The sequence below is a fragment of the Typopeltis vanoorti genome, chromosome 5 (genome assembly GCF_054136105.1).
Source record: "Typopeltis vanoorti isolate ZY-2024b chromosome 5, IOZ_Tvanoo_1.0, whole genome shotgun sequence".
NCBI classification, from domain to species: Eukaryota; Metazoa; Arthropoda; class Arachnida; order Uropygi; family Thelyphonidae; genus Typopeltis; species Typopeltis vanoorti.
In genome coordinates this window covers 49,350,027-49,378,009 of record NC_143553.1, presented here as the reverse complement: position 1 = coordinate 49,378,009, position 27,983 = coordinate 49,350,027, and the positions used below count along the sequence as shown (strand labels likewise).

Sequence of the window (27,983 nt, the reverse complement as noted above, 5' to 3'; positions counted from 1 at the left end):
TTGGGAAATGGAGTGGAACCAGGTTTAGAGTTGCTTGGTATTTTTAACATTTATTATATTATACCCAAGGTAAAATACTTTCTACATATATATATATAAATAAATGAACTGTGTTGACAAAAGTCTTTGGACATCTAGTTGTGTTAAAAAAAAAAAAAAAAAAAAAAAAAAAAAACTTTAATTGCAATTTTAGTACCAAGTAGGACTACCTTTGGCCTGAATGACAGCAACTACCTTTCATGGCATGTTTTCAACCAATTTTTCATATGTCACAACAGGAATATTCTTTCATTTGTTTAATAAATTTAGTTTAATCCTTTATCCAAGTGTGAGCAAACAAAGTTTGCGCCTGAAAGTATCTTCAGGACTGGGTTAAGGTGGTACACACCAGGGCAACTCGTTGCAAAGGTGGAGCAAGCTACCAACACTCCTATCCTAGTATCTCCTATAATGCAAAACACATCTCCTTGCAGATATGTCTATTGTTATGCATTAAGGGAAGGGCCACTACCCAGACCGGTTTCGACCTTTATTGAGGTCTCTTCAGTGGGAGCCAGGCTGTGTACCACCTGTGTACACTGGTGTGTACCACCTTAACCCAGTCCTGAAGATACTTTCAGGCGCAAACTTTGTTTGCTCACACTTGGATAAAGGATTAAACTAAATTTATTATACTCTAACCAAGTGGAAAATAAACTTTCAACATCTTTCTCTAAATCCAGAGTAATTTATTAAAAAAGGGTGGCACACCAATTGGCAATTCCTATAGGTGGAGATGACCTGCAAATGCTTCTGCCTGATATCTCGACTTGGGCCTGGCTCCCACTGAAGAGACCTCAATAAAGGTCGAAACCGGTCTGGGTAGTGGCCCTTCCCTTAATGCATAACAATAGACATATCTGCAAGGAGATGTGTTTTGCATTATAGGAGATACTAGGATAGGAGTGTTGGTAGCTTGCTCCACCTTTGCAACGAGTTGCCCTGGTGTGTACCACCTTAACCCAGTCCTGAAGATACTTTCAGGCGCAAACTTTGTTTGCTCACACTTGGATAAAGGATTAAACTAAATTTATTATACTCTAACCAAGTGGAAAATAAACTTTCAACATCTTTCATTTGTTGTGCAAAGCTACCACCATTGCTGATGCTAATGACGGCTTCTTTGGTCTAGAGTGAATTTGGGGTTTTAATATTCATCTAAAAAAATGTTCGATGCAGTTGAAGTCTGGACTCTGAGCTGGCTAGTCGAACATTTCAGTGTTGTTTCATTTAAACCAGTCTCAGACATGCAGTGCAGTAATGGCATAAAGTATTATTGTTTTGAAACATGCAAGGGTCACTGCCGAAGTACTTTCACAGCTTCAGTTGAGCCTCCACAGACTTAACAATTGGAATGATGCAGTCCGTCCAGAACTGTTCCTTGGATGATCTCCAGATCCAAACATGACCATCAGAGTGAAACAACATTTAGAAACATGATTTGTCACTCCACTGAGTGACAAATCATGTTTCTAAATGTTTCTAAACCCTTTTCCAATCATCTGTGGTCCAGGAACAGTGCAAAAGACACCAGTCCAAATGTCATTTATTGTTGAGGGGGGGGGGGGGTGATGTGTGACTTGTTCACAGCAGCTCTGCTGTGGTAATCTAAGGCATGCAACTCTCTGCAGACAGTTTCTAGTCCTGACAGATGTCCTGCAGCATTTTCGAAGTTGATTGAGAGGTCTGATGACGTGCGAGATGCTCTGAACATTCTGAAAAAGAGCTTCTCGATCTCAACAATGAATGTCAGTGGCATCTCAGGTCTTTTTCCTGCTGTGGTAGCACAATTAACTTTCCATCTATGAATGACATAAAGCAACAGCGAATTTCAGTATATGGTGATAGGTAACAATGTCATGGACAAAGACCACTAATGTGATGCCTAACTACCATCTGATGGTGGAAGTCTGTCAGTTTTAGCTGAATGTGGATTCTTGACATTGAGTACAGTGCAAAACATGCAGTATATCCCATCTTTTACCAGGCTTATCCAGAATTTTCATGGTACGTACTTTTGTCAACATTGTGTGTGTGTGTAATCTTAATCTCCATTCTAATTGATTGTTTTCGTGTGCCAGTATTTTCAAACTTTCAGTACTCACATACTCCTTTTAAAATTTTAGTAACACCAGTGAACCCCACCCCTCCTCCTTCAGGCAAAGGCAATTTTGTGAGGCGTTACAGTTTATTCAAACATGAATAATTATAAAAGTATTTATTTTTTGAACATACACATCTATAATAAATTAGAAACATGCAAATCACTTTTTCGATTATTAAATGCATTATTAGTTATGAATATAATATAATATAAATATACTAAAAACAAAAATTATAGAATTTAAATTGTCAAAATAAAGAAAAGTTTAATGAGATGAATGAAATTTAGCAGCTTGAAATATTTGCCATACCATACATATAGATTGGAATGAAGAGATAACATTTGGGAATAAGGAAAATGACTTTCTCGAGTTCTTGAAAGATAACTATCTCGGGCAGCATGTAACGGAGGGCATGTGAGGATCGGGAGTTTTAGATCTGATCATTTCATCAGAGGATATAATTGCGAGTGGGATTTCACATTTTCCTTCAGTTAGTGAGAGTGGTTGTGAAGTGATCACCTGGGTTGTGGCTAGCCATATGCAGACTCTTGTGAGGAAAGGATATATGTGGAATTATAAGCCTGGTGATTATGACAAGCTTAGTAGACAGCTTGGAGCTATAAAATGGAATGAGGTGTTGAGTGGTAAGAAAATAAATGCTGCTTGGGAACTGACAAAGAAATACACAACAGCATCAATCTGTGAATGTATTCCAAAGGCCAAAAGGCTGAATAAGGTAGGTGTAAAACAGATGAATGAGGAGCTTAAGCATGAAATCTGGAAGAAGAATGTACTTTGGTACAAGATGAATAATGGTAACAATCAGTTACATGAAGAATATAAAGAACAAGCCAGGAGAGTGACTCATTTAGTAAGGAAAACAAATGAGAAGTGTCCGTGTGGTTAGCCTAGTGGCTATGCGCTTTGCAACCATACGCCTGGGAAAGGAGTGTTCTGGGTTTGATTCCCGTTGCCAATGTGAGGAACTTAAGAATTTTTCTCAGACATAGCAAAGTTAGCCGGTCTTGGACGTGGACAGCATGATTTTTCTTCCAAGTTTATCTGGGGTTTTTCCTTCCCCAAGTAGGCAAACCAGCCCCGTGAACACATGCAGCTACAGCCACCTTATCCTCAGGATGGGTATGACTTATAAGGGCTTCTCTGTAACAGACCAGTGGGCCTAACACAAAGAAGGGAGAAGAAATGAACAGAAATTGGTAACAAATCAGGCAAAGAAAAACCCAAAGAGTTTTTTAGGTAATTGGCAAGTAGAAGGAAGAATGATCATGGTAAGATGATGTTAATGATGAAAATGGTAGAATGATAACTGCTGCAGAAGACGTGATATTCAGGGAATGTTCCAGGGAAGAGGGTAAAATTGTCCCAATGCATAAAGGTCGTGATAAGACTGTATCTTCAAATTATAGGCCAATCTGTCTATCTGGCGTTATAGTGAAGGTACTCGAGAGATTGGTGACAGGTAGGATACAGAAATGGATTGATAATATCAGTATTCTCTTATGTTATCAGCATAGATTTGTTAAAGGGAAATGATGTTTTACTAACTTATGTACTATAACAAGGTGACAAATACCTTGACAGGGGAGATGCATATACAGTGGTGTATTTGGATTTTGCAAAAGCTTTTGATAGACTGCCACATAACAATCTATTAAATAAATTGAAACAGACAGGATTGGATAACAGACTTCTGAGTTGGATTAGTGACTGGCTGTCAGATAAGTATCAAAAAGTTGTATATGGAGGTGCAGTATTCCAAAAGAGGAAGGTCATTAGTGGTTTACTGCAGGGGTCAGTTTTGGAACCTTTTGTTGTTCGATTTGAATGTGGGTTAACTAGTGATATGCAGCTGTTTGCAGATGATGCAAAATTGGGTAGAGCAATGCAGAATCAAGTGGAGGTTATTGCCTTACATGAGGACTTGAATAGATTGCAATGAATGGGCAGGAAAATGGAACTGTCAGTTCAATGTTGCAAAGTGTATTTTTGAGATTTGCTAAGCAACAATGGGATGCAAAGTTATACACTTGGTAACAATTGGGGAAACTTTAAAGGAGGTAAAGGAGATGTCAGTTCAATGTTGCAAAGTGTATTTTTGAGATTTGCTAAGCAACAATGGGATGCAAAGTTATACACTTGGTAACAATTGGGGAAACTTTAAAGGAGGTAAAGGAGATGAGTGATCTGGGAGTGGTGTTGGACAAGGACCTGATAATGGCACTGATGCAGAGGGGCCCTAACATGCAGAAATAGAGAGGTTATGATGCCATTGTATAAGACCTTGATCAGGCCTCACATGGATTATTGTGTACTGATTTGGTCGCTGGACTTTCATAGGTGATGAGTATATGTTGGAAGGATCCAGAGAAAATTCGCAAAGGTGGTCAGTCATCTTTGGAATGTGGAGTATGAGGATAGATTGAGAGAATGTTAGTTGCAAAGCCTCGTGAATAGGAAAAAGAGTGGGGGGGGGGATATAATTGAGACATAATAGCTAGTCAGGGGTGGTCATCAGATGGACATGGAAGAGATTTTTCATAGAATCTGAGAGGTGGGTAGAACAAGAGGCCATCACTGGAAACTGTATAAGGAGAGTGCAAGCAGAGTAGTAAGGAGCAGATTCTTTGCATGGAGAGTGGTCGGTGAGTGGAATGCATTGCCTGGGTGTGCTGTGAATGTAGACACATTGAATCACTTAAAGGCATGGTTGGATGAGTGTGCATTAGTGTGTGTACTTCCACCAGGGCCTCCTTATCCATTGTGCTAAATGGGCTGTAGCCGTGGGGCACCATTGATCCAAGGGCACTTAAGAACCGAGTATGTTGAATTTTAATTCAACAATATTATAAATATTGTTGAATTAAATAAAAATGTGCAATGTCGATATATTTTAAAATAAAATTTTTGCAATGAAAATTATTTAATTAATTATATGTATTATTTAATTCTTGCTCATTCCAATGTGATTAAGGTGCCAAGTTTTTTCAGCCCAGGGCACTCAAACAAGTTTGAGTGCCCTGGGCTGAAAAAACCCTGCCCTGCTTCCCATAATGAGTCTCTGACTCCATGAAGGTCAGATGATGGTGATAATAATAACCTCTACTGTATGTGCTTTAATGTCAGTAGAAAACTCTATACAACTATTTTTTCCAACTCCTACCCACAGAAGGTTTTGCTTGATAATGCATTAGTATCATGAATGGACTAAGATTTTTTTCTTATTTTTTTCCTAATAATGTATATTTTTATTTATTTTTTATATAATCCGGAAAAACCTACTCTCAGACCAAACATGAGATATTTTAAGCCATTTTAGGCCTCTAATAGGCAGTGCTGTTCTTTCACATCAGGTGATGAAATTCATCTCCCATCTAAAGACACACAAATGTAATACTCATTGCTGGATATGAACTGTTGCCTGTTTTCATTTAGCCTGGTTGAAGAGCAGATACTCCAGTCTGATTTGCCTGCTTGGCAAGCCAGGCTGCCACAAAGTTGAGGAAAGGTCACTTAAAATCAAGACTGTTAAACAAAATTTTTCTAGGTTGAGATTGTAACATATCCCAGGTTTTAGCAAGGAAATTTCTTGCTGGCCTGGTTGGCTGAGTGGTAATTGTATCCATTCACCAACCAGCAGGCTGTAGAGTTGAATCCCACTGTGGACATGATGTTTTGTGAATAGGTGAAAAGTTTGCTATATTTCCTTGCTTGGTGTGAGACTACCACTCAAGGAGGCTTGAAGTGGTTTGAAAAAAAGTTCCATGTTGGTCTCCAGGCAGGGAGACTGGAGGAATGACTGTTTAGCCATTCATGATAGTATTGCACTATAGGCTAACATCCTTTGTTGGTGGGATTTATGCAACAACGACAAAACTTATGAGAATTTCAGATATTGAAAGACCAGGTAAACTAGTTTGTCTGATCCTTACGTTAATTTCTTTAACTGAATCAGAATATTGAGATATATTATTATTGTCAACATTTCTTCAGGTGTGTATTAGCTTGTGCAATCAGCCTTTAAAGATTGCATCAGTAATAATTTTACTGTTCATAATGTAGATTAAAATATATATTTTTTTAAACAAAGAAAACTTATTAGGTTTCAATTGTTTTATCAGTATCATAATGCATGTCATATATTAATATATATATAATATAATATATATATATATAATATAATAGAATCGTAACTTAACTATCATATATTTTAATATTAGTTCCAGGAGTGACTCCAGACCAAGTTGCATCCCATTTATTTTTAACATCTAAGAGCAATCTGAAGACCTAGAAAGACGGACATACAAACTACTCGGAGACACAACTTAGCTTCAAGCTCTGAAACTTCTGACCTTTTTGTAACCTAATAACAACAGAGGAAATCCAGGAAGCCCTATCATCACTTACCAAGAATGGAAAGGTCACTGGACTTCCCTAAGTTCTTCAAACACCTTGGCCAGTGTGGAAAGGCATGGCTGTCCATCCTGTTCTCCACTGTCATCTCTACTGGAGAACTACCAGCCCTCTGGTGAGAATCTAAGATAATTGCAGACCCCAGCCAGCTCTGTTGGAAGCCTTTGCTCAATTGCCCTTCTATGCTCAACCTGCAAACTCCTGGCAGGTTGAGCATAGAAGGCAGCTCTTCCTGTAGAGCAAGTTGGCTTTATGCCTAACAGAAACTGCTGTGATCATGTCTTGACTTTAACAACTCAAATTGAGGTTGGCTTTCAAAAGAAATTAAAATCTGAAGATGTCTTCATTGACTTGACATTGGCCTATGATACAGTCTGGATCAGAGGCTTGCTCTTGAAGCTCAGTTTCATCATAAAATGCAAAACAACCTTACACTTCCTAGAATCCATGCTCATAAACAGAAAAATTTGAATCCATATTGGAGGAAGGAAGAGCAGACCCAGATTCGTTCAGAATGGCTTTCCCCAGGGCTCTGTTTTGGCTCTAACTCTTTTTAACATCTATACCTCAGACATTCTCTCAACAAGATCAAACAAATATATGTACACAGATGACACCGATACTCCACCAATCACCTTTCAATTCCCTGGACATTGTCCTGAACACAGATTGGAGATTCTCAAAAAATATTTTGAGCAGTGGCACCTAAAGCCAAAACAGTGTCACACTTTTCAATCTTAATAACAAGGAGGCATTCCACCAACTCAATCTAACTTTCTGTGGTAGCTCAGTCAAGCATGATCCTCATCTGCAATACCTTGGAATGAACCTAGATAGAAGACCAAACTGCAAAAATCATATTTGTAAAGTAAAAAAACAAAATAAAAATGAGAAGCAACATCATCTCAAGACTAAATGGAACTAGCTTGGGTTGCAGAGCCAAGATACTTAGGATATCAGACCTAACCCCCCCCCCCCCCCGTCTGCCATGGCTACCAGTGCTTTCCAACGTAGCCCCACCAAATATATATATATATATGTATATATGCAGGCAGGCTTTATTAAAAGAACTGGAGAAAATTGCAAATAACTCCCTATTGCCTCTCCACTCAACCCTTATAAATCCCGCTAGAACCTGACTGAAGTCAAGGCATCAATTTTGGGACATAACCAGAGCCTTTTCTGGTCCAGCATCTTCAACTCACAACATGTGGAACCAACAATGGGCTATGAATTTGCCAAAATTGCTCTTTTGTGAAAGACCCCTGCAACTGCCAGCCTGGCTTCATCCTTCCTAGACAGTAATGGATAACTATCAATAGAATTAGGGTGAATCAGGGCAGATGTGGCTATCTCCTACATAAATGGAATATGGCAAACATCCCTTACTGTGACTGCACCCATATTCTACAGACCAGACCATCAAGCATATTCAGTGACTGTCCCCTTTGCTTTTCCATGGCAACCTGCAGGAGATACATGAAGTGTCAAAGGAAGCTCCAGTGGCTTTCAACATTGGACATTGCCCTATAGCTGAACCCTGCCTTAAGATTTTATTCATATCAGTTCCAAATGTGAACATTCCAGTACCTATTAGCTTATTGATACCTTTGAAATCAAGAATTAAGAACATTAAATGGACCAATTTTTTTGAACAGCTTCAAGTTGTGATCTTTAAGAAAACTGGGAGTGAAGAGGTGGTTCCAAACAACAGAGATTGAGAAGATGAATGATGAGGACCACAAGCTGGTGGGTTTCAAGTTGGTGCCTATATGCTTACTAGTCTGTATTATTGCTTTCATAGGTATAATGAAAAGTGGAAAATTAGTGAACACATCCCATAAGATGGAAACTTTATGGAATGGGTTGAATAAATTATCAGACCAGCTAAACTGTTCAAAACTAGATTCAAGAATTTTTTGATTGTACTGCAATCAGAAACACAGGAAATACGATTGATTTATTATTTATATAAATAAAATAATGCCATCATCGGCAAAACTAAGAATCAAGTTAGAAGGTTGTCCAGTGTACCATTGTGAGCTACAGGAGAGAAAACTAGTTGTCCACAGAAGTGGAACTGGCAGAAGAATTAGATGGATATCATGTCAACATAATTGGTATTACCAAAACCAAGACAAAAACAGGTAACATCATCATATTCCTGACTTCGAGGGGGGGGGGGCACAGAATATTATGATATTATTGCATGGAACAGTTACATTGGTTTTAATAAAACTAACTTGACTAAAAGGTCAGAGGGTCAAATGGAATGTGACTCTCTGACCAGGCCATGCCTTCTGAGTTAGGCAGTGGAGCCACTAAAACTTTTATACTTTCATATCCTCTGTATGCTCTTGTAATTCTAAACTAGTGGAAAACATTGCTATCAAGAATAATATAGTCAGTGAGACTTTATTTCTTGCAACTTTTCTCCATGTGAATTTGTGCATGTGCCATTTTGATATTTCTGTCCTTGCAAACAGTCACTGATTCACCTCTCTGGCGAATCAGTTATTGCTTTCTGCAAAGGCCAGCATCTTCAAGGTTTGTTTTTTGTTTTCAAACTGAATAATATGCTGAAGTGCAAATTCAGAAAAACATTAGCATTTGGAACTCAAGGAAAACTTTTGGATTGATATGGTCATTTTTAGTTTTAAATACCTTTGTAGCATCTTTAAGAATCCAGATTTGGATAAGTGTTGTTGAGAACTTTTAAGTGAAGTAAACACTGTGTATCAATAATTCAGATCAGGATAATTATACTGAAATTACAGTGACTCTCCCATTTAGCAGCACAGTGTGCTAAGGCAGAGCCAAGAAATTCATAAGAAATCCAGTTCTGGAGAAATGAGAGAAGGATCTTTTAGATCACTCATGAGTTTTTGAAATCCTTTGCAATTTGAATGAAAGTATTGCCTAATCTCTGACTAGAACTGTCAGTTCAAAACAATTGTCAGGCCAGTGAAATCTTAATAAAAAAACACTATATAAGGCAAATGTATGGGCTCTTGGGCCGAACTCATGTCTCTTAAGTAGCACAGGCCAAGTTAGTAATATTGAGAGTTGTATACTCATAAGCTTCTTTGATCTGTACGAAACTAAGTTTTAATTGATCCATTGATATTTCATAGCCAAATTGCATTTGGCTACTATGAAATATGAATAGATTTATATCTCCTATTTTTATAAATTTATATCACCAAAATGAAGCATTTTAGGCTGACTCTTCAGTGGTAAAATTGTTTTGTGTTGTAGGGTGTTTATTTGTAATCGAGAGGTAAGTTCTGATGCTGCTTTTCATGATTATTGGAGTTGTAGAGGAGTTCAGCTTGACAGATTCTCAAATACCCCCCTCCACACACACACACACACCCCAGTCTTCTAACCATGGCATAGGTGCAGTAATGCTTCCTTCCCCTGCAAACATATCACAATTCTGACTTCCTTAAGATGGCTTGCACAATAGGTGGCACTGAGATTATTTTGTAACTTCTGGAAACTCCTCCCATAATTTTAGGTTTGGTCTCATTACCTCAGCATTCAGCCGGAAAAATTGCTCTGCTGCTGTACCCTCAAGTAGAGCAAAGCAGTTTGAATTTCCATAGCATGTTTGGCAAACTAAAGAAGGTCATTATTTTAGTTTTTTAGAAAGATGTGTAGAAAAAGGAAGCAAATTCGCTGTTCAGTATTACTCTGATGCAGTTAAGATCATGAGACAAGGATATCATCTGCTAATTGTGTTCTTTGACCAATTTCTCCCTTGCTGAATCAAAAAACCTGAATTTCCAGGATGAAACTCTCTGCCATATGAAATTCACTTAAAAAGTGATTATAAATGTTTCTTATATTGCGAACAGTAAGGTTCAAACTAGCTCTTTTCAACCAGGTGATTTAAAAATGCAGTGTTAGATAAGATTGTACATATATGATGATATGCAATTTTATTATTTTCATGCATATTCAGTATAATCTGGTACGACAGTGTATAATTAAAATATATTTTATATATTCCTACAGGATTCTTTCATGCAGATTTGAGTGGAGGAATATCAAGTTTCAGTAATGATTATTTGATATAAGTTACCTGTTACATTCAAGAGGATTTCTTACTATTTAGGTGATTTTTTTTTAAAATTTATATCAACAAATGTTTTAAGATTGCTTTGAACTTTAGGAAAGCGTAATATTGTTTATTTCATCGAGCATGCAGTATTACATTTTAAATTTGTTATTTTTTTATTATTATTTTTAAGGTTTTGTCCCTTCCTCATTGCACTATATCCAAAATACCATTAATTGCTACATGAAAGCTTGAACAGTATGGCTGTATGATGCATGCAATTTAGCAGAATTTGATGAGAGATGATACTGTTTATAATTTATCTCGTATTCCATGGAGTTTAATTACTTTGTCTGCCCTCTTTGAAACTGGCGTGCAGTTGTGCTTGCTAGTGATGGAAAGAGTGAACATTCCCATCTTAAGTAGTTTGGAGTTTACTGCCAAGTAATTTACTAATATTAATTTACTAATTTATTTTTTATGCTTTATGCCTTATGTCCTTGGTGCATTCCTGCTGTCTCATCTCTATAAGTCATCCTATCACATACTTCTCTTATAAGATACTGGAGAGTTAAATAAAATGGAGATAATCCAATAAGATGAAATGCTGCCTCAAGAACTAAAGCTTGTAAATGTCTGTGTTTTGCAAATGTTAATTTGAAGGAAATTTTTTTTTTAAGGATTCTTTTACATCATTTGAAAGTACATATTATATTAAAAATGATGAAAAACTTCATGGTGATAAATTATTTGGCTGAAATTCCATTAAATAAATTTATTACTTCAATTAGTATAAAATTTCTTCTGTTATAATAATAATATTCTGATTAATTTTATTTGATGTTTGTAAGGTGCTTCTGCCAAAAATGAGGCATAGATGATCCTAAAAAGTAACCTGTAATTGCTAAATACAGTGTCAGTGGAAGATCATAGAAGGCATTTATTAAGAAGAGAGAGCTATTTCTTGTTATTCTGACCCTTTCTATTGCACATTTTTTGAGAGGGGGGGAATCACTTCCTAGATTTTAGTAAGATGCTCATGTTTTTCCTGATGAAGAACTCCTGTCAGAAACAGTTAATATTGCTAACTACTTAAATGGAATTTGCATTTATTGAATATTTTGGCTGAAATATTTTTCTTCTAAAAAAACTGGTTTTTAATCCTGCATCTTCTGAAATGAAAAATGAGCCATAGAGCTCTCACTATTGCTTACGAATGCAGATCATGAGATGGCAGTAGATATCTGCCATACTCTTTTCCCTGATTCCTCTAAAATCATCAGTGGCCATTGGATCAGCTTTTGATAATGGCTGAAGGTAGAGCCTGGCTGCTCCTGATTTCCAAAAAGTTCATTAGGGCTTAGAGAGTTCCTTTTATGAAATAAGTGTTGGAGGATTTATTTATTTTAATTTAATCCTTTGTATCAAGCATTGCCAGTGAGAACATAATGATAGTATCATACAGAAAAATATATCTGTGATGTACATTTGTTTGCAGCTCCATGAATATGTGCTGTTATACTAGAATGAATAGTGGTAAAAGTCAGTAACTTCCCTGTGGATTGTGTGACATGGTCAGACTTGATTTTGTCTACCTAGAGGAATTTAATGTAATCTTTATTTATCCATTCTAATTTCTGCTGAATCACCTGTTTAACTATGAGACAAGTGGCAGTGTTTCATTAAACAAATCGGAACTATCATCTCCACTAAAGTCCACTGTAGTCAATACTGAAAATATCGAATATTTTCATTTTTTTTTTTTTTTCATATACAGTTATATTTGAAGCAACAAATATAATTGTCAGTGTATAGAAACCCGTAAAACTTTCCTCATTATCCCACTTAATTGTGGCAGTGGTAATGACATATCCTTAGGATATTGAAGTTATTGTATATCCATCAGTAGTTTTCAATATTGCATTGTATATTTGTGTATATTGTAATTATATTTTTGTTATTGTGTATTCACTTGTAGTTTTTATTTTTTCACTGAAAAGTTGCTATTATTAACACTCTTATTCAGATAGCTCACCTGATTCAGATAGAAGCTATCTATCTAGATAGCTTCCATTGCCAACATGTACATTGTATAGTTGTTTAACTGTGTCAATATTATTACTATTTGGGCCCTCCATAGAGTCACAAGACTAATTGCAGGAGGCCCATCTTAGCAACACAGACTATCATACCATTCCCTAAACCCATTTGCTGTCTACATGTTCACCATCCTTCATGCAAAAAAGCTACTTCTCATCCTCTTACCACCTCCTTTCACAAATTGAATGTAGAGTCCCATGTTCTACTATATGAAGAATCTTATCCTCAGTTTCAATCTGGTAAATACCTCCCAACAGTTTAAATGTCTCAGTGATGTCACTCCTTCATATTCTACCAAAATCAATAGTTTGCATCAGAGTTGTGTGGAGTCAGAGTTAGCAATAAATTGTAATATAAATAATATGTTAACATTTCCTATTTCACAGATTATAATTTGATTAACCTATTTTTTTCAGGTTATGTTTTTAGGATATATTTTAATTTCAAATTCTTGGCAAATTTCGAAGGATGATTTGTCAAGTGAGGGAAAATATTTTTCAATATTTGTATTTAGTAATCTTATGATTTGTAAAATTAGATCTATTAAATTTTCATTCAGTTTGCACTTTTTCGGTAGTTCAAACATATTTACTGCATTTTCTTTTCTGATTCCTTCTTCTCAAGGCATTAGTTTTTCCTTGAATGTGTTAATTTTTTAAGTGGAAGTAAGAATGTTTTCATAGTCTCCCTGCATACTTTTATTAAATGTATTTAAAGATGGAAATAAATCAGCAAGAAATGCAACCTTACTGCACCAAAGCTCGTCACTAAGAAAATCAGATAACTCAGATTGTTGAGTTGTCAAAAAAATTAGAATTTCCTCTTTTAGTTCATAAAATCTTGATAAAACTCGTCCATGAGATAACCATCTCACTTCTGTATTAACAACTGTGTGTATGAAGCTTCCATTGAAGCATGACAATTTTGATAGTCTTGTCTAGTACCTTTTTAAGCTCAGGTACCAATGATTTTGACACTAGTACTTCTCTGTGGAGAAAACAATGTGTAAAAATAATTCTAGGATTCTTATTTTGAGCCAGTGTAACAAATCCTTTTACATTTCCTGACATCGAGCGGGCACCATCCGTACAAATACTGATGCAAGAATCCCAAGACAAGTTATGGCAATTAAAGTAATTATCAACAACATCAAAAATATCTTGGCCCTTTATTGTTTCTGTGAGTGGTCGACAAAATAAAAACTGTTCTATAATATCTTCCTTATAAATAAATCTACTGAAGGCTAGAAGTTGAGCTGTATCACTTACATCAGTTGATTCGTCCAGCTGAATAGCAAACACATCTGCTTCTTTAATGTGAGATGCCACTTGCAACTGAACATCTTTGGCCAAATCCTCAATACGTCAATAAATGGTGTTATCTGACATAGGAATTTTTAAATTTCCTTTTCATATTCCTCGCCAAACATGGTATTAACAATTTTGCAGTATGCTGGCAGAATTACAGATTCTGCAGTTGTGTAAGATTTCATTATATTAGCAACAATTTCTGTGATTGTGTAACTTGCTTCTTGTGCTTTTTCGGACACAGTTACAAATTTAGTCCATCTTTTTGCTTGAATAGTTTTATCTGATACAAGTCTTTTAAAATATTCAGCTGGTTTTTCGCTGAAGTGAGAATGTTTAGATTGTAAATGTCTTTTTAATTTACTTGGAACCATAGCATTGTGTGCTAATTTTTTGCCACAAACTACGCATGTAGGATGTGGCGAATCTTGTTGACTGGAAATAAAGTCAAATGACAAACAATTTTTGTTGTAATGGCGAATGTTAGTTTTTAATTTAGTTTTTAGAAAAATCAGTACTAGATATGGTAGCTGCTGATGTGCTGGACAAAACTAGCTTCACTTTCTTCTTTCTTTTTTTTTTTTTCTTTCTATGTTTCTTCAATTTTTTTTTTTTTAATTACAAATTTATCCATGTTAAATGAATACTATTGAATAAAATTAATTGAATGAAAAAAAAAAACAATAAAAAAACTCTTACCAGTTACCTTAAAAATAAGAGAATTAAATGAAGTTATTTGTATGAACACATTTATCAAAAGATTAAAGCTAATTAATACACAATTTTAAACCGATTCACCAACTGTAAGTTTCATAAAATATAACTAAAGGAGTTTCAGGGGCAGATGGAAGTTCAGACACTAATAAATAAATGCGCAAATTACAACATTATTTCTTTCAGTTAATTTGTTTTCACAAATCTCGCAGCACAACGGTTGAAAATTGCTGCTTTGCAGTAACAACAGATGGGAAATATTACATGTATCAATGTATTATTATTATTATGATTACTACCCAAGACCTCATGGAGTCAAAGACTCATCTGGGAGGTCCTTATAGAAGATAATGACTGAAAAAGCATGTGATGCAAAAATTAGTAGTTTTTGTGATTCTGATAAAAATGCATCTACAAGAGCATCAAATTAAAAAGACACTTGCAACATTTTCATCCTAAAGTGTTAGAAGCTATGAATGAGAAAGACAGCAATAAAAACATTCCTTCTACTTCAGGGCTCAGAAATCTACTGGAGGCCAAACACAACTACCAAGATTCTGTACATCTGACAAAGTTACCATAATAATGATGCCAGAAGAGTTTAAAAACATCATTATTTCAGTGATGTAGTTTTTAACCAGCATTTTTAGGCTTACATTGAGAAATGGCTAGAAAACTTGGAGTTTTTCTGGAAAGAGAAAGTAAGAAATGTACAATAGAAAAGTAAAGTTTAAAGAAAAAGTAACAAATGTAAGAAAGAAGAACTTCGAAAAAGTCTGAAGGGACGTTTTGTCTTTTTTAAAATGGATGCATGCACATGCCACAGAGTCAGTTATTTTGTTATTAATGTTAGATTTGTTGATGAAAACAAAATGATAACTCCGACATTGGGAGTAAAGGACACACAGGCACATCACAACAGTGAATTTTAACAAGTTACAGTTCTAAAAAATAGCCTGATGATTCACATTGGCAGTGATGAAATGCCTTATGTTGAGTGCTTTCAATCAACGTAGGAAATCAGTAATTAGAGTCTTTATTTCCTATATTGATATATAAATGCAACCAAATTTGAAAGACTTTTCATGAAATTAGCCTCGGCCCTAAGAAACATGCCAAACCTCAACAAATTTGTTTGCATTAGACTGCTCCAAATTTGGAAGACGTACATCAGGAGACCTTCAGCCCAATGGCCAAGAATACCTACATAGCCCACTGGGGGGGGGACCATCAGGAATTTTAGGAGAAACAATAGCTTCCGTGCTTCTTCCTCATTTACTGTGTGTAGTGCTTGCGTGCACGTCTTTATTTTGAGTTCCTTGAAGATGGCAACATGACTTTGCCGAAATATTGGAAATATATATTAAAGTTTAATTTAATTTATATTCTAGTGTACGTTGTGAATTCCTTAAGTTAATTAATAATCATGTATAATCAACGTATAAGCCTTTCTACGAGAAAGATTAATAGTGTTAATTCACTTACCGTGATAGAAGAGAGAGAGGAATTATATTTGTTCGTTTTTTTGATATAACAGCAATTTCGAAAATTAAATTAGTACTAATTGTGTATTTTGAAGTTCGCTTACTGAATTAGTTTTCTTTCTCTTCTTTTCAGCTTTCAACAATGTCAGCCTCAGCAATATACATTTTAGATCTTAAAGGAAAAGTTCTGATTTCTCGTAATTACAGAGGTGATATTGATATGACATCAATAGATAGATTTATGCCTCTGCTTATGGAAAAAGAAGAAGAAGGTTGTATGAGTCCAATTCTGTCTCATAATTCCATTACTTTTACGTATATCAAATATAATAATTTGTATTTGGTGGCAACTACAAAGAAAAATGCCAATGTTGCCCTTGTATTTGTGTTTTTACATAAAATTGTCCAGGTTTTTATTGAGTATTTCAAAGAATTGGAAGAGGAAAGCATTCGAGACAATTTTGTTATAATTTATGAACTTCTTGATGAACTAATGGACTTCGGTTATCCACAAACAACAGATAGCAAAATATTACAAGAATACATAACTCAGGAAAGTCACAAAATGGAAATTCAACCTCGGCCTCCTATGGCAGTAACAAATGCTGTGTCTTGGAGATCAGAAGGAATTAAATATCGCAAAAATGAAGTCTTTTTGGATGTTATTGAATCTGTTAACCTACTAGCAAATGCAAATGGTAATGTTTTGCGTAGTGAAATAGTAGGGTGTATCAAAATGAGAGTGTATTTGTCAGGTATGCCTGAATTACGTCTTGGTTTGAATGATAAGGTTTTATTTGAAAGTACAGGAAGAGGAAAAAGTAAATCTGTGGAGCTGGAGGATGTGAAGTTTCATCAGTGTGTGAGACTTTCTCGCTTTGAGAATGACCGCACGATTTCATTTATACCACCCGATGGAGAATTTGAGTTAATGTCATATCGTCTGAACACTCATGTTAAGCCACTCATTTGGATTGAGAGTGTGATTGAACGTCATGCCCATAGCAGAGTAGAATATATGGTGAAAGCCAAAAGTCAATTTAAAAGGCGGTCAACAGCCAACAATGTAGAAATAATAATTCCTGTACCACATGATGCAGATTCTCCTAAATTTAAGACAACTGTTGGAAATGTTAAGTATGCCCCAGAACAGAATGCTATCATCTGGAGTGTTAAGTCTTTCCCAGGAGGCAAAGAATATCTAATGAGAGCCCATTTTGGACTTCCTAGTGTAGAGAGTGAAGAAACTGAAGGGAAACCACCCATTCAAGTGAAATTTGAGATTCCCTACTTTACAACATCAGGAATCCAAGTACGCTATCTAAAAATCATTGAAAAAAGTGGTTACCAGGCTCTGCCATGGGTACGCTACATTACACAAAATGGTGATTATCAACTTAGAACCCATTAATTCATTATATTGTCTAATGGCTTGTGAAACATCTATGAAAGTTGGAAAATTGCTTTTAGTTTTACTGTATAATACATAAGAAGTGTACTTTGGTTATATTTAATTAGAGACACATACATATTTTGCAAGCTGATCTTTGGACATTTTCACTAGTGTTACAATATTGAATTTGGAAATTTCTTACTTGGGGAAGATTATTAATGGCATTTCTCTTTATTATATTGGTTCCTCTGAGTTAAAATTAACAGTGGAGACTGTCGAGAGAAATTTAGAGAATATAATTATAATCACTTCAGTGTTTAATTATTATATATATTTGTGAATAAAATTTTTGCTTTAAAATGCTAAAGGTTGGTAATGTTGATTTAATAATCAGCATTTAATGAAAATTGTGTGATGTATTTTCTGTATTAATAATTATATAAAATGTATATGTTTCTGAATTTCACTAATTCAGAAACATTATATACATTTGTTTCTGAATTAGTGAAAGGTTCATGATATTGCAAACTGATTTGATAAAAAATTAAAAAAATACCATTAAAAAATTTTTCTACAAGCATGTGTGCTTAACATGATTGAATAATTTTTGTATGCTGCTTGTTTTCTTCTTCCAAATCATGTTTATTGTGAATTTGACTGTCTGGGCTTGTATTTAAAAGTTATCTTTCCTCATTCCAAAAAATAATTTGAACTTTGAAACCAGCACTCATATAATTATTATTTTAGTATTCTTGCACTTTGTTTCAAAATCCAGTAGAATTTTGGTTTTAGTTAGATTATGAGGTTAAACACTGAATGTGGAAAGATATTTTGTTTAATAATGGTTTTTTTTTTTTTTTTTTTTTTTAATTGCAGCTTAGGTATTTTAAAATTTTTATCTGTTTTAAAATTTCCCAATTTTGATTTTAGAAAAATGATTTATTAAAATCGAAGTATGTATCCTTAAATTCTCCATATTGGATGGTATACATAATTTAATGTTTTCTTAAATAATAAACTGTACCTAATAGTTTGTTCATGCATTCCATCAACACTGTGTATATATAATGTATATTCCCATTGTCACACACGACAGTGGATGATTTTTATGTGCTGTTGGGGTTGCTACAGAAGTATTACTAAAAGGAATATTAAAATAATTGACTCTGGTATGTAGTGTTCTATTCTTTCTCTTGTTAAACTGAAAATACAGTATTACTCCATTTCTTAATACTGCATAACTTTGAATCTAAATTTCATTTTTAACTTAAGAATCTGAACTAAAAGTTCCTTAGAATAAGAACAAATTAGAACTGTAATACAGTAATAAGAAAAAAAATTAGATGAAATTACTAGGAGTGAATAGTGGTTTGAAGCTTGCATTTAACAGTGAAGTATTGACATATGATTATCAGCTGGTGAAGTGATATATTTATACACTTGTTAACCGTATTATAGTAGCTTTCCACAATATGCAACTTCCAAATTGTCGAAGTTGCATACCATTTAATTTTTTTATATTTTTTATTTTAAATCCTGTTTGGTGTATATATATATATAAGGTTGGGAGTTAAGGTATTAATCCCTGGCTAAATATTCATTCTTCTCTTTTCCCCACCTTCAAGAAAGACCTGTACTGGAAGGCTAAAACAGCAAACATGTATATACTAAAAAAACACATCAGAGTAGGAAGGGAAATGTTTCTTAATCAGGCTTGACTTATTGGTAAAATTTAAGAGTAGCAGCAGTGTGTACTATTAGTTTATTATTTTTAGTTCAAACTAATTTCTAGCATTGATGACATAAATTCCTACACATAAGAAGTAGAACCTATAGCACATTAATGCTGTATAGGCAAGTTTTGAGAACCCTTGGCATTTTACTTGAAAAGCTGAAGATCCTTCAAATATGTAAGAAATAATGGTTATTTCTATTGTTTAACTGGGAAGAGAACTCCACATAGCATTTAATGCTATATAACTGAGAGGAGACAAACATAGCCTTTAAAGGAATGCAGAGAACTGACCAGGGCTTCTGACCTAATGTCCAATCCTTACCTTCTCGTGGTGCACCCTGTTGGGTATCTACTTGGATACTGAACGAACAAGGATGGGCTGGAAATTTGGGATTTAGCCGATCAAATCGTATTCCTATTGGTTAAACCAAAATAAAAAATGATGGTACAACATGACAAAATTTCATGCCGGCTGGGGCGTCGCCTGGTTAAACAAGGCCCCTGTTGTTTTCGCCAGGGAACCAGGGCGAACAACGAAACGTCAGCTACCGGAACAAATCTGAAAACACGCCCCAACTCAACATCACCAGAGTTAAAGATCGGTACTATCAACATAAGAAGCCTGAATGGCAAAGAAATGGAACTAGCTGAGGAATTAGATAAGTACCAGATTGACATAATAGGGGTGACTGAAACAAAAAAGACAAAACTGGTGAGATCTTTCTGAGCAATAAATACAAAATGTTATATTTAGGCAATGACAAGGAAAAGAAGGAGTAGCCATAGTATACAACACAAAATACGAGGCTAATCTTCTTGAATGGTAGTCAGTCTCAAGTAGAATAATGTGGGCAAATATGAAAATGGGGAACTGGACAATGAGGCTTATTTGTGCCTATGGTCCCACAGAAGGTTCTACTAAGGTAGAAGTGGAGGAATTTTTTGAAGCTTTAGAAAAAGCAACTGAGACAATGAGAAAGGAAAAGTTGGTCCTTGTTGGGGATCTAAATAGCAGAGTAGGAAATGATTGTCAGACACACAAAAATATTTTGGGAAAATTTGGAGAAAAGAGCAAAGCTAATAATAATGGCAAATATCTGTTAGATTTCTGCTCTGGACATGGACTGGTTATTACTAACACCATGTTCCAACATAAAAATGTGCACAAATTCACATGGAGAGGCAAGGAATAAGAAAAGTCTCATTGACTGTGTTATTGTTGACAGTGATGTTTTCTCCCTTGTGCAGGACACCAGAGTGTACAGAGGATTTGAAATTGGAAGTGATCACTATTTAGTCTTGAGCAGGATAAAATTGAATTTCATACTGAAAAGAATAACATGTAAGAAAGTTTTAAATAAAGCGAATAAAAGTTGAGCAGCTCTCAGATGTGAACTGTAGACTAAAATACACGAAGATTATTGAAGAAAAAATGAAAGAGTTTGAGAACAGGAATCAAACCTTGGAGATTCAGTGGCAAGCCTTGAAGAAAGCCCTGATTGATTCAGCTAGAGAGACATGTGGTGAAGTTGTCTGCAAGGATAGAAAAATTAGAACTCCATGGTGGACACAGGAAGTTAAAGAGGCAGTGAAGGAAAAGAAGAAAGTATATCAAAATTCCTGGCAAATAAGTCAGCTTGTGCTCTTAGAGAATACAGAGACAAATGCAAGAATGCAAAACACTGTGTAAAACTAGTTAAACAAAAGTCATGGGAGGACTTTGGCAAGAATATAGAAAATAAATATCAAGAAGGTGGCAAAATATTCTGGAGGTTGTTGAAGAAGCTTAGGAATGGAGGAAATAGTGCTGTAAAAGGAGTTAGAGATGATAAAGGTGACATGAAAACAGGAGAAAAAGATATCCTTGAAGTATGGAGTAATTACTTTGAAAAACTGCTAAATGAAACAAGCAGTGATGACAGCACAGTGGTAAAAAACACTGACCAGGCATGCAGTCAGGAATACATATCCATATTTGAAGTAGAAAAAGCCATCAAAGGCTTGAAATGTGGAAAGGCAGCAGGAGTAGATGATATTCGACCAAAAATGCTGAAGTATGATGGTATAAGAGTCTTACAGTGGCTGCACTGCATAGTTCAGAAAGCCTGGACAGAGGGATGAATTAATGATGATTGGAGTAGAGCTCTCATAGTACCCATATATAAAAAGGGAAATAAAACTGAATGTGAGAATTACAGAGGTATTTCCCTACTGAGTGTTCCTGGCAAGATCTATGCAAGTATACTTGAGAAACAGTTAAGAAGAATTGTGGAAGAAAAGCTTGGTGAAGAACAAGCTGGATTCGGGCCAAATAGAGGCTGTCAGGATCAGATCTTCGCTTTACGACAAATAGTCGAGAAAGCATGGGAATATAACAAAGATCTGTATTTAAGTTTTGTCGATTTGGGAAAGGCATATGACAAGGTGCCAAGAGAGAAGCTATTCAATACACTACAGTTATATGGTGTCAGTGGGGTATTATATCAAGCAATACTTAGTCTTTATTTGAGTTGTAAGTCGGCAGTTAGAATTGAAGGAAGTACAGGAAGATGGTTTAATGTTAAATCTGGTGTGAGACAAGGATGTACATTATCCCCTCTGTTATTCATTATCTATATGGATCACATTATGAAGGAAAGTGGTATTAAACATGATATCAAAATTGGAGACGTTAATGTCAGCTGTTTGCTTTATGCGGATGATGTTATACTTCTAAATAAATCCGCTACAAGTCTGTAAGATTCTCTGACTAAATTGAATAACTGTTGTAATAAGACAAAGACAATGAAAATAGGCAGAATCATTGAAAATGTCAATCTGTGTTGTGAATGGAGAACCTGTGGAACAAGTAAACCATTTCAGCTACTTAGGCACGATTTTTAGTGAAGATGGTAAATTAAATATAGAAATAGACAACAGAATCAGCAAAGGTGGTATGGTTGGAAGTCAATTGAATAAATTCATATGGAATAAGAGAGAAATTAGTCGGAACACTAAATTAGCTGTATACAAGACAGTGTTCAAACCAGTTTTAACTTATGGATCTGAGAGCTGGGTCAGAAGTAAAACACTTGACCAAAGACTAGAGAGACTGCAGAATATGAGAATGCTGAGAAAGATTATAGGCATGTACAGATGGCATCACTGGCAGTATCATATTAAAAACGAGGATATTAGGAAAGAACTTGACATTGTCAGCATCCAGGAATGCGTTAGCAGAGCTAATCTCAGGTGGTATGGTCACTTAAACAGAATGGGCGAAGAAAGATTAGCAAAACAAGTGTTTTCTGCCAGGTTGACAGCAAAACAACCCAGAGGAAGACCAAGATATAGGTGAATTGATACGGTACAAAGTGCCTTAGACGATAGAAATATAAGATCTGATAATGTTGGAGTCTTGACAATTTGGAGGAAAATTGTAGATAGGAAGTTAGTAATGATGTAATTTTTTTCATGTAGTACTATCATATCCTGTACGCCCCTTGAGGGTACATGGCTGGAATTTGATGATGATGAAAATATCACCGTGTATCTCACAGATTTTTTTAGCTTTAAAACATTTCATGCCGGGCAGTGTCGCATCTTGCCTTTTGCTTCAAATAGGAGCTCGCTTAACATTATATTATGTCCCTTTTGTCTTGAGTGGGCAAATTTTTACTAAGTTTTAAACATATACAGTCATCCCTCGACTTACGGCTGAGTTCCGTTCCATCCGGCAGGACGTCAGTTGGTCAGACGTAAGTCAATACATTAAATCAACAGAGTTATAGGGGTTAGGGACTTAACTGTAATAAACTGTCATTTGAATTTTTAAACATTATAAAACTGTACTGTGTGTTACTGCCACTATAAAACAGGAGAATAATCACCCAAATCTTCCTCCACAATTACATATCTTCATTACCTTCCCTATGTGAAGGACCAGGTGGCTGCAGCTCTTCTGGTGTAACTTTTTTTTTATTTTTAATGAAAATGTCTAATGTGCTTTGCTTATTCCTCTTCTTCTTTTCATCATAAATTTGTTTATAGCTAGCAAACGCATCATGTACTTTCGTTTCTACTAATAAGTAGCGTTCGACATTGGGATCCATGTCTCAGCCATTTTGAGAACATTGCTAACTGCATAGAACATTTCTGCAAGATCGTTCACTGTAAATGAACTACCTCCTCTTGTTTTCTTTTCCCTCTTCCTTTTCTTGTTCTTCCTCTTCTGCAACATGTTGTTCCTCCAAATTTTAAATTCTACATTTTCTTTCACACAATAGCTTTCCATTTCACTCGCATAACAGTTGATTAAGGCATCCGCAAACAATTTTTGAGTCATCCATGACTTTTTATTGCTCCGATAACGAACTGGAAGAATATGCTTCCTAATGTTTTTGAAGGCTCGTGGATTCTCACTGTACCATATCACAAATGGTTTCGGTTTATATCCAGCCACAATATTCCCTAACAGAATCGTAATATGGTCTTTAAGAGCTTTGAAACCAGGCATATATTTTAGCTTTTTGTGGATGAATGTATGCTCGGGCATTTTTTTTCCCCCACCACAAGGAGGTCTCATCCATATTAAATATAAAAGGAAAGTTATTTGCCACAGCAAATAACTTTCCTCTGTAATAATTTTATCCAATTTCTCCAGGCAGCCTTCTCATCGGTACTTGCAGATTTGCCATACATTTTCACATTATGCAGTGCAAAATGCTGCTTAAATCTCATGAGCCAACTGGAAGAAGCATTGAATTTGTAGTTGTAATCAGTCCTGCTTTCTTCTTTGACATATTGAAGAGACTTAGTGCCTTAGTGGTTATGGTCATAGTGCTAAGGGGTATGCGCTTTTGGTTCAGGTCCTCTATCCATGACGCAAGTAGCTTTTCCATATCACCGATAAGACCTTTTCGTTGCTTCATCACTATCGTTGATTTAATGGAAGCAGATCCTTTTACCCTCTGGTATTTTATCCTTATTTTTCAAATGGTCGTCACTGTAGAATGATACCATCCGAAGTCATGTGCGATCACACTGACTGGCTTACCAGCTTCATGTTGCTTTATAACTTGCAGCTTCGTTTCAAGATCAATTGCTCGCCTCATTTTTTTGTGATTCTTCACTAGGTTTTTTGATTGGATGCGTAGGAGCCATGTTGCATAAAATATCATGAAATATTTATTGATAAATACACAAATAACCTATTTGTCAAACACAAAATCAACACACGAACCGTCGAAGATACTTTCCAAAGGATTTTGGTGCTGAATGCGTTGTTGTCACTGCGCATGGTGCATTGTTGTTAAATAGAAACATTTTTACTTTACGCTTGCTTGCATCTTGTTCGAAAGTACAGTCTAAAATGTTATTTATTCCTTTATGGGATCATGGACTTATCTTCTAACAGACGTAAGTCGAGGGATGACTGTACTGCATTTTAGTTTGAATGTTTCCAATTAAACTTTATATGTAAAATTAGTTTTGATGAACTTTCTTAATGATACAGAAAATCTCAAATATGATTCTTATCTTTATTTGCATTACATAAATCAGTTGGTTTTTGCACCCAGTGGCTGCTTTATGAACAGATGTGACCCTGTATTTTCTGCAACTGAAAATTTGAACTAGAACAATATATATTCAGTTAGATACTGTGTTTCACACATTACACTAAAACTTATTTTGCTTGTCTGTATGTAGTATAGTGTTTGCAGGAAGGGAGTGATATTTCATTATGTAGGGTTATTTTCTTTCCAGTTGTCTCCAGTTTCCATTAATTGTTATTACATGTAGTATATAGATTCTAATTGTCTCCATATTGTATTTAGTGATACAATAAAGCTACTTGGTTTCTTGCATTTGCAGTATGGCATATGTTGGGGAGGGCAAAAATGAATTGAAATGATGATGTAATTCTTCGTTTAGGATCACTGCTAAAATTTATCAAGTTGTTTTTCACTTGGACTATTTTATCGGCAAAATTAGACATAACAAAATTATGCTTACACTACTTATGATTGTAATCATGTTCTCACTTGTTTAATATGATTGCATAAATTCTTACCTAAGGATATGAAGAAAACTAGTGAAATATCCAGTTGTTCATAAGTGTTATGTTCATTTTACAGAAGTATATTTAACTAGTATCGGATAGCGGTATTTTTTCATCTAGTAAAACAAATATCTTCACAAGAATGCATGTAGTTTGTAGTTATAATGCACTGATGCCTTAACAATACTTCTGAACATGCTAGCCAACTTCACAGAGTATATTATAGTAGAGGTGTACCCTACTATTTACTGCTAGTCATAACCAGTAACCCACCAGTTTCTGTTTCTGTCGCATTGAGCTCTGTTGATATTAATCATATTCTGGTAAATATTCAGCTGTGTTATTGACTTATTGCACCAATGTAAATAGTCATGCTTATCAACAGTCATGTATATCAACAGTGTTCTCATGGTGTCTCATGCTTTTCATTCAATTTGTGAGTGTGCCTTTTCTATAGACATAGAAATAACATTAGAAGAAATAGTCATATGCACATTATGCATAGATACTTAATTCAGCATATAAATTAAGCACTTGCAGTTAGACTTTATGGAATTTGGCAATACTGATTGCTGGCAACATTTGTTCTTGAATGGAGCTTCATTCTGATTAATTTTGAAAATTAATAAACTCAGTTTGCTTACAGATTGCAACACTCCATCTTTGTACTAGGTTTTCAAAATTTGTGGTTATAATTGTGAAATTCCCATGCAGTTTATAAGGTCTGGAAATAAAAAAGAAAGCATATTAATTTTATATAGAAAATTTTCATTAAAGTATTTTAAAAAATCTGTATATTGTTTAACATGACTGTTAATTCATATATTGTGCATAAATTCTTAACCAAGGATCAATGTAAATGTTCTTAGTTTGTAGTGAACAATTAGTGTTATCTAAATTGCTTGCATTTGTTAACTCTATGGCATCTCCTTCAGTTTCAATAAGAAAAGCTGACTGACAGGTTCTTGTACTTTTAGAAATGTTATCTTTAATGAATAACATAGTGGTGTGTGTATATATATATACAGGGTGTTCGGGATAAATTTGACATATTTATAATTAATTATATTTTTCCGTAAGTTACGTGTATTAACACACACTTCTCTTCATTTAAAAGTTTGGACCCTTCTTCATTCATATACAAGATGTCAGAAAGGATGGATAGCTGGAACCCACCTGAATCATGGAAGAGAATAACTTGTATCATGATGATTCGTGCCCGCCATCAAAATAAGGATATTACGACTGCTGCCCAATGCTCCCTGAATACAGTAAAAACAATCAGGAATGAACTAGAGACTTGCAATGGTGACTACGAGGATGTAGCAAGAAGAAAGATCCCTAGCAGACGATCTGATTGCGTTCGTACAGCAGAATTCCTCGCAAATCTGCAGGAACAGGTGTTGAAGAACCCTGGCATTGGAATTCGGGCTTTGTTCGTGGAGTTGCTAACTGTAGTCAAGCCCTGGATAACAAGGGTAGCCAATGGTAGGCCGTATGTATGGCAGCAGGATTCGGCCCCTTGCCACACCTCTGGGAAAAGTCAAAAATGGTTGTCTGAAAATTTCTACGACTTCACCAGTCCAAATGTTTGGCCTCCAAACTCCCCAGACCTTAACCCCATGGATTATTTTGTATGGGGCGCAGTTGAAAGAGACACCAATCGCACTTCCAGTAATACAAAAGCCCAGTTAATGGATAAAATTAAAACAGTTTTTGCGGCCCTTCCCAGGGAGACTGTAGCATCAGCTTGTTCGAGGTTCCGAAGCAGAATTGAAGCTGTGATCGATGCTAATGGTGGTTATTTTGAGTAAATCTTGTTGATAGTATTGTAATTAACTCTGCCTGTAATGTTTTTTTGTCAATTCATTAAATTTAATAGATACAAAGAAGATTTTCTTTTTCCTTACGAAACTGTCAAATTTATCCCGAACACCCTGTGTATATATATATATATATATAAGAAATCATACTCTTACTTTTATCATTATCATATTCATGCATATACAAACAAAAATCTGCACATGAAATTTATGAATACTTTTATGTATGGGGAGCTCATAATGCAGATCATTGCATATGTGTATATACAATATACAGTAAATTACCAAAAATAAAAAATAAAAAAATTATACTCATGAACATAGTTTCATGTTTACCTTTATGCTTTTTGTCCAAGCACTTTGTCTTATGATAATGAGTGAGTTTATAAAGTATTTGTTCATTTTATTAGCACCTTTGATATCTACAAAAAATTTTCCTTGCTTCTTTTTTACAAAACATATTTTATCTTATGAAAATAATTTATAGAAGTTATTTAAAGTATAGCAATAATTTGAATTATTTCTATCAGCCCATGGGATTTAATGTCTAAGCTATGTCTTGAAGAAACACTGAGAATGGATTTTTATAAATTATTTATTATTATTTTTTATTTTTTCAATTATGCATAGGTAACAATATATGCTGTTGCAAAGATTTGTTACAAGACAGAATGAATGAGGTTATCATGAAGTATGTGTTCATTTTATTAGCACTTTTTGATAACTTACAAAAATGTTTCATTGCTTAT

At 35.0% G+C, this 27,983-nt stretch overlaps 1 protein-coding gene across 2 annotated transcripts in view; it reads left to right on the top strand.

Moving 5' to 3' along the window:
- AP-1mu (adaptor protein complex 1, mu subunit) overlaps positions 1-18,808 on the top strand; it is a 33,147-nt gene extending 14,339 nt beyond the window's left edge. Inside the window, exons 1-3 of one of the 2 annotated variants that reach the window (XM_090392417.1) lie at positions 6,545-6,690; positions 10,596-10,695; positions 16,377-18,808. In XM_090392417.1, the coding sequence (XP_090248543.1) occupies positions 16,386-17,654 (1,269 nt within the window). In that variant the 5' untranslated portion in view covers positions 6,545-6,690; positions 10,596-10,695; positions 16,377-16,385 and the 3' untranslated portion in view covers positions 17,655-18,808. Of the gene's footprint in view, positions 1-6,544; positions 6,691-10,595; positions 10,696-16,376 lie in introns of those variants that run through there. The other variant, XM_090392416.1, reaches the window with a different exon arrangement.
- Positions 18,809-27,983: the final 9,175 nt, after the last annotated feature.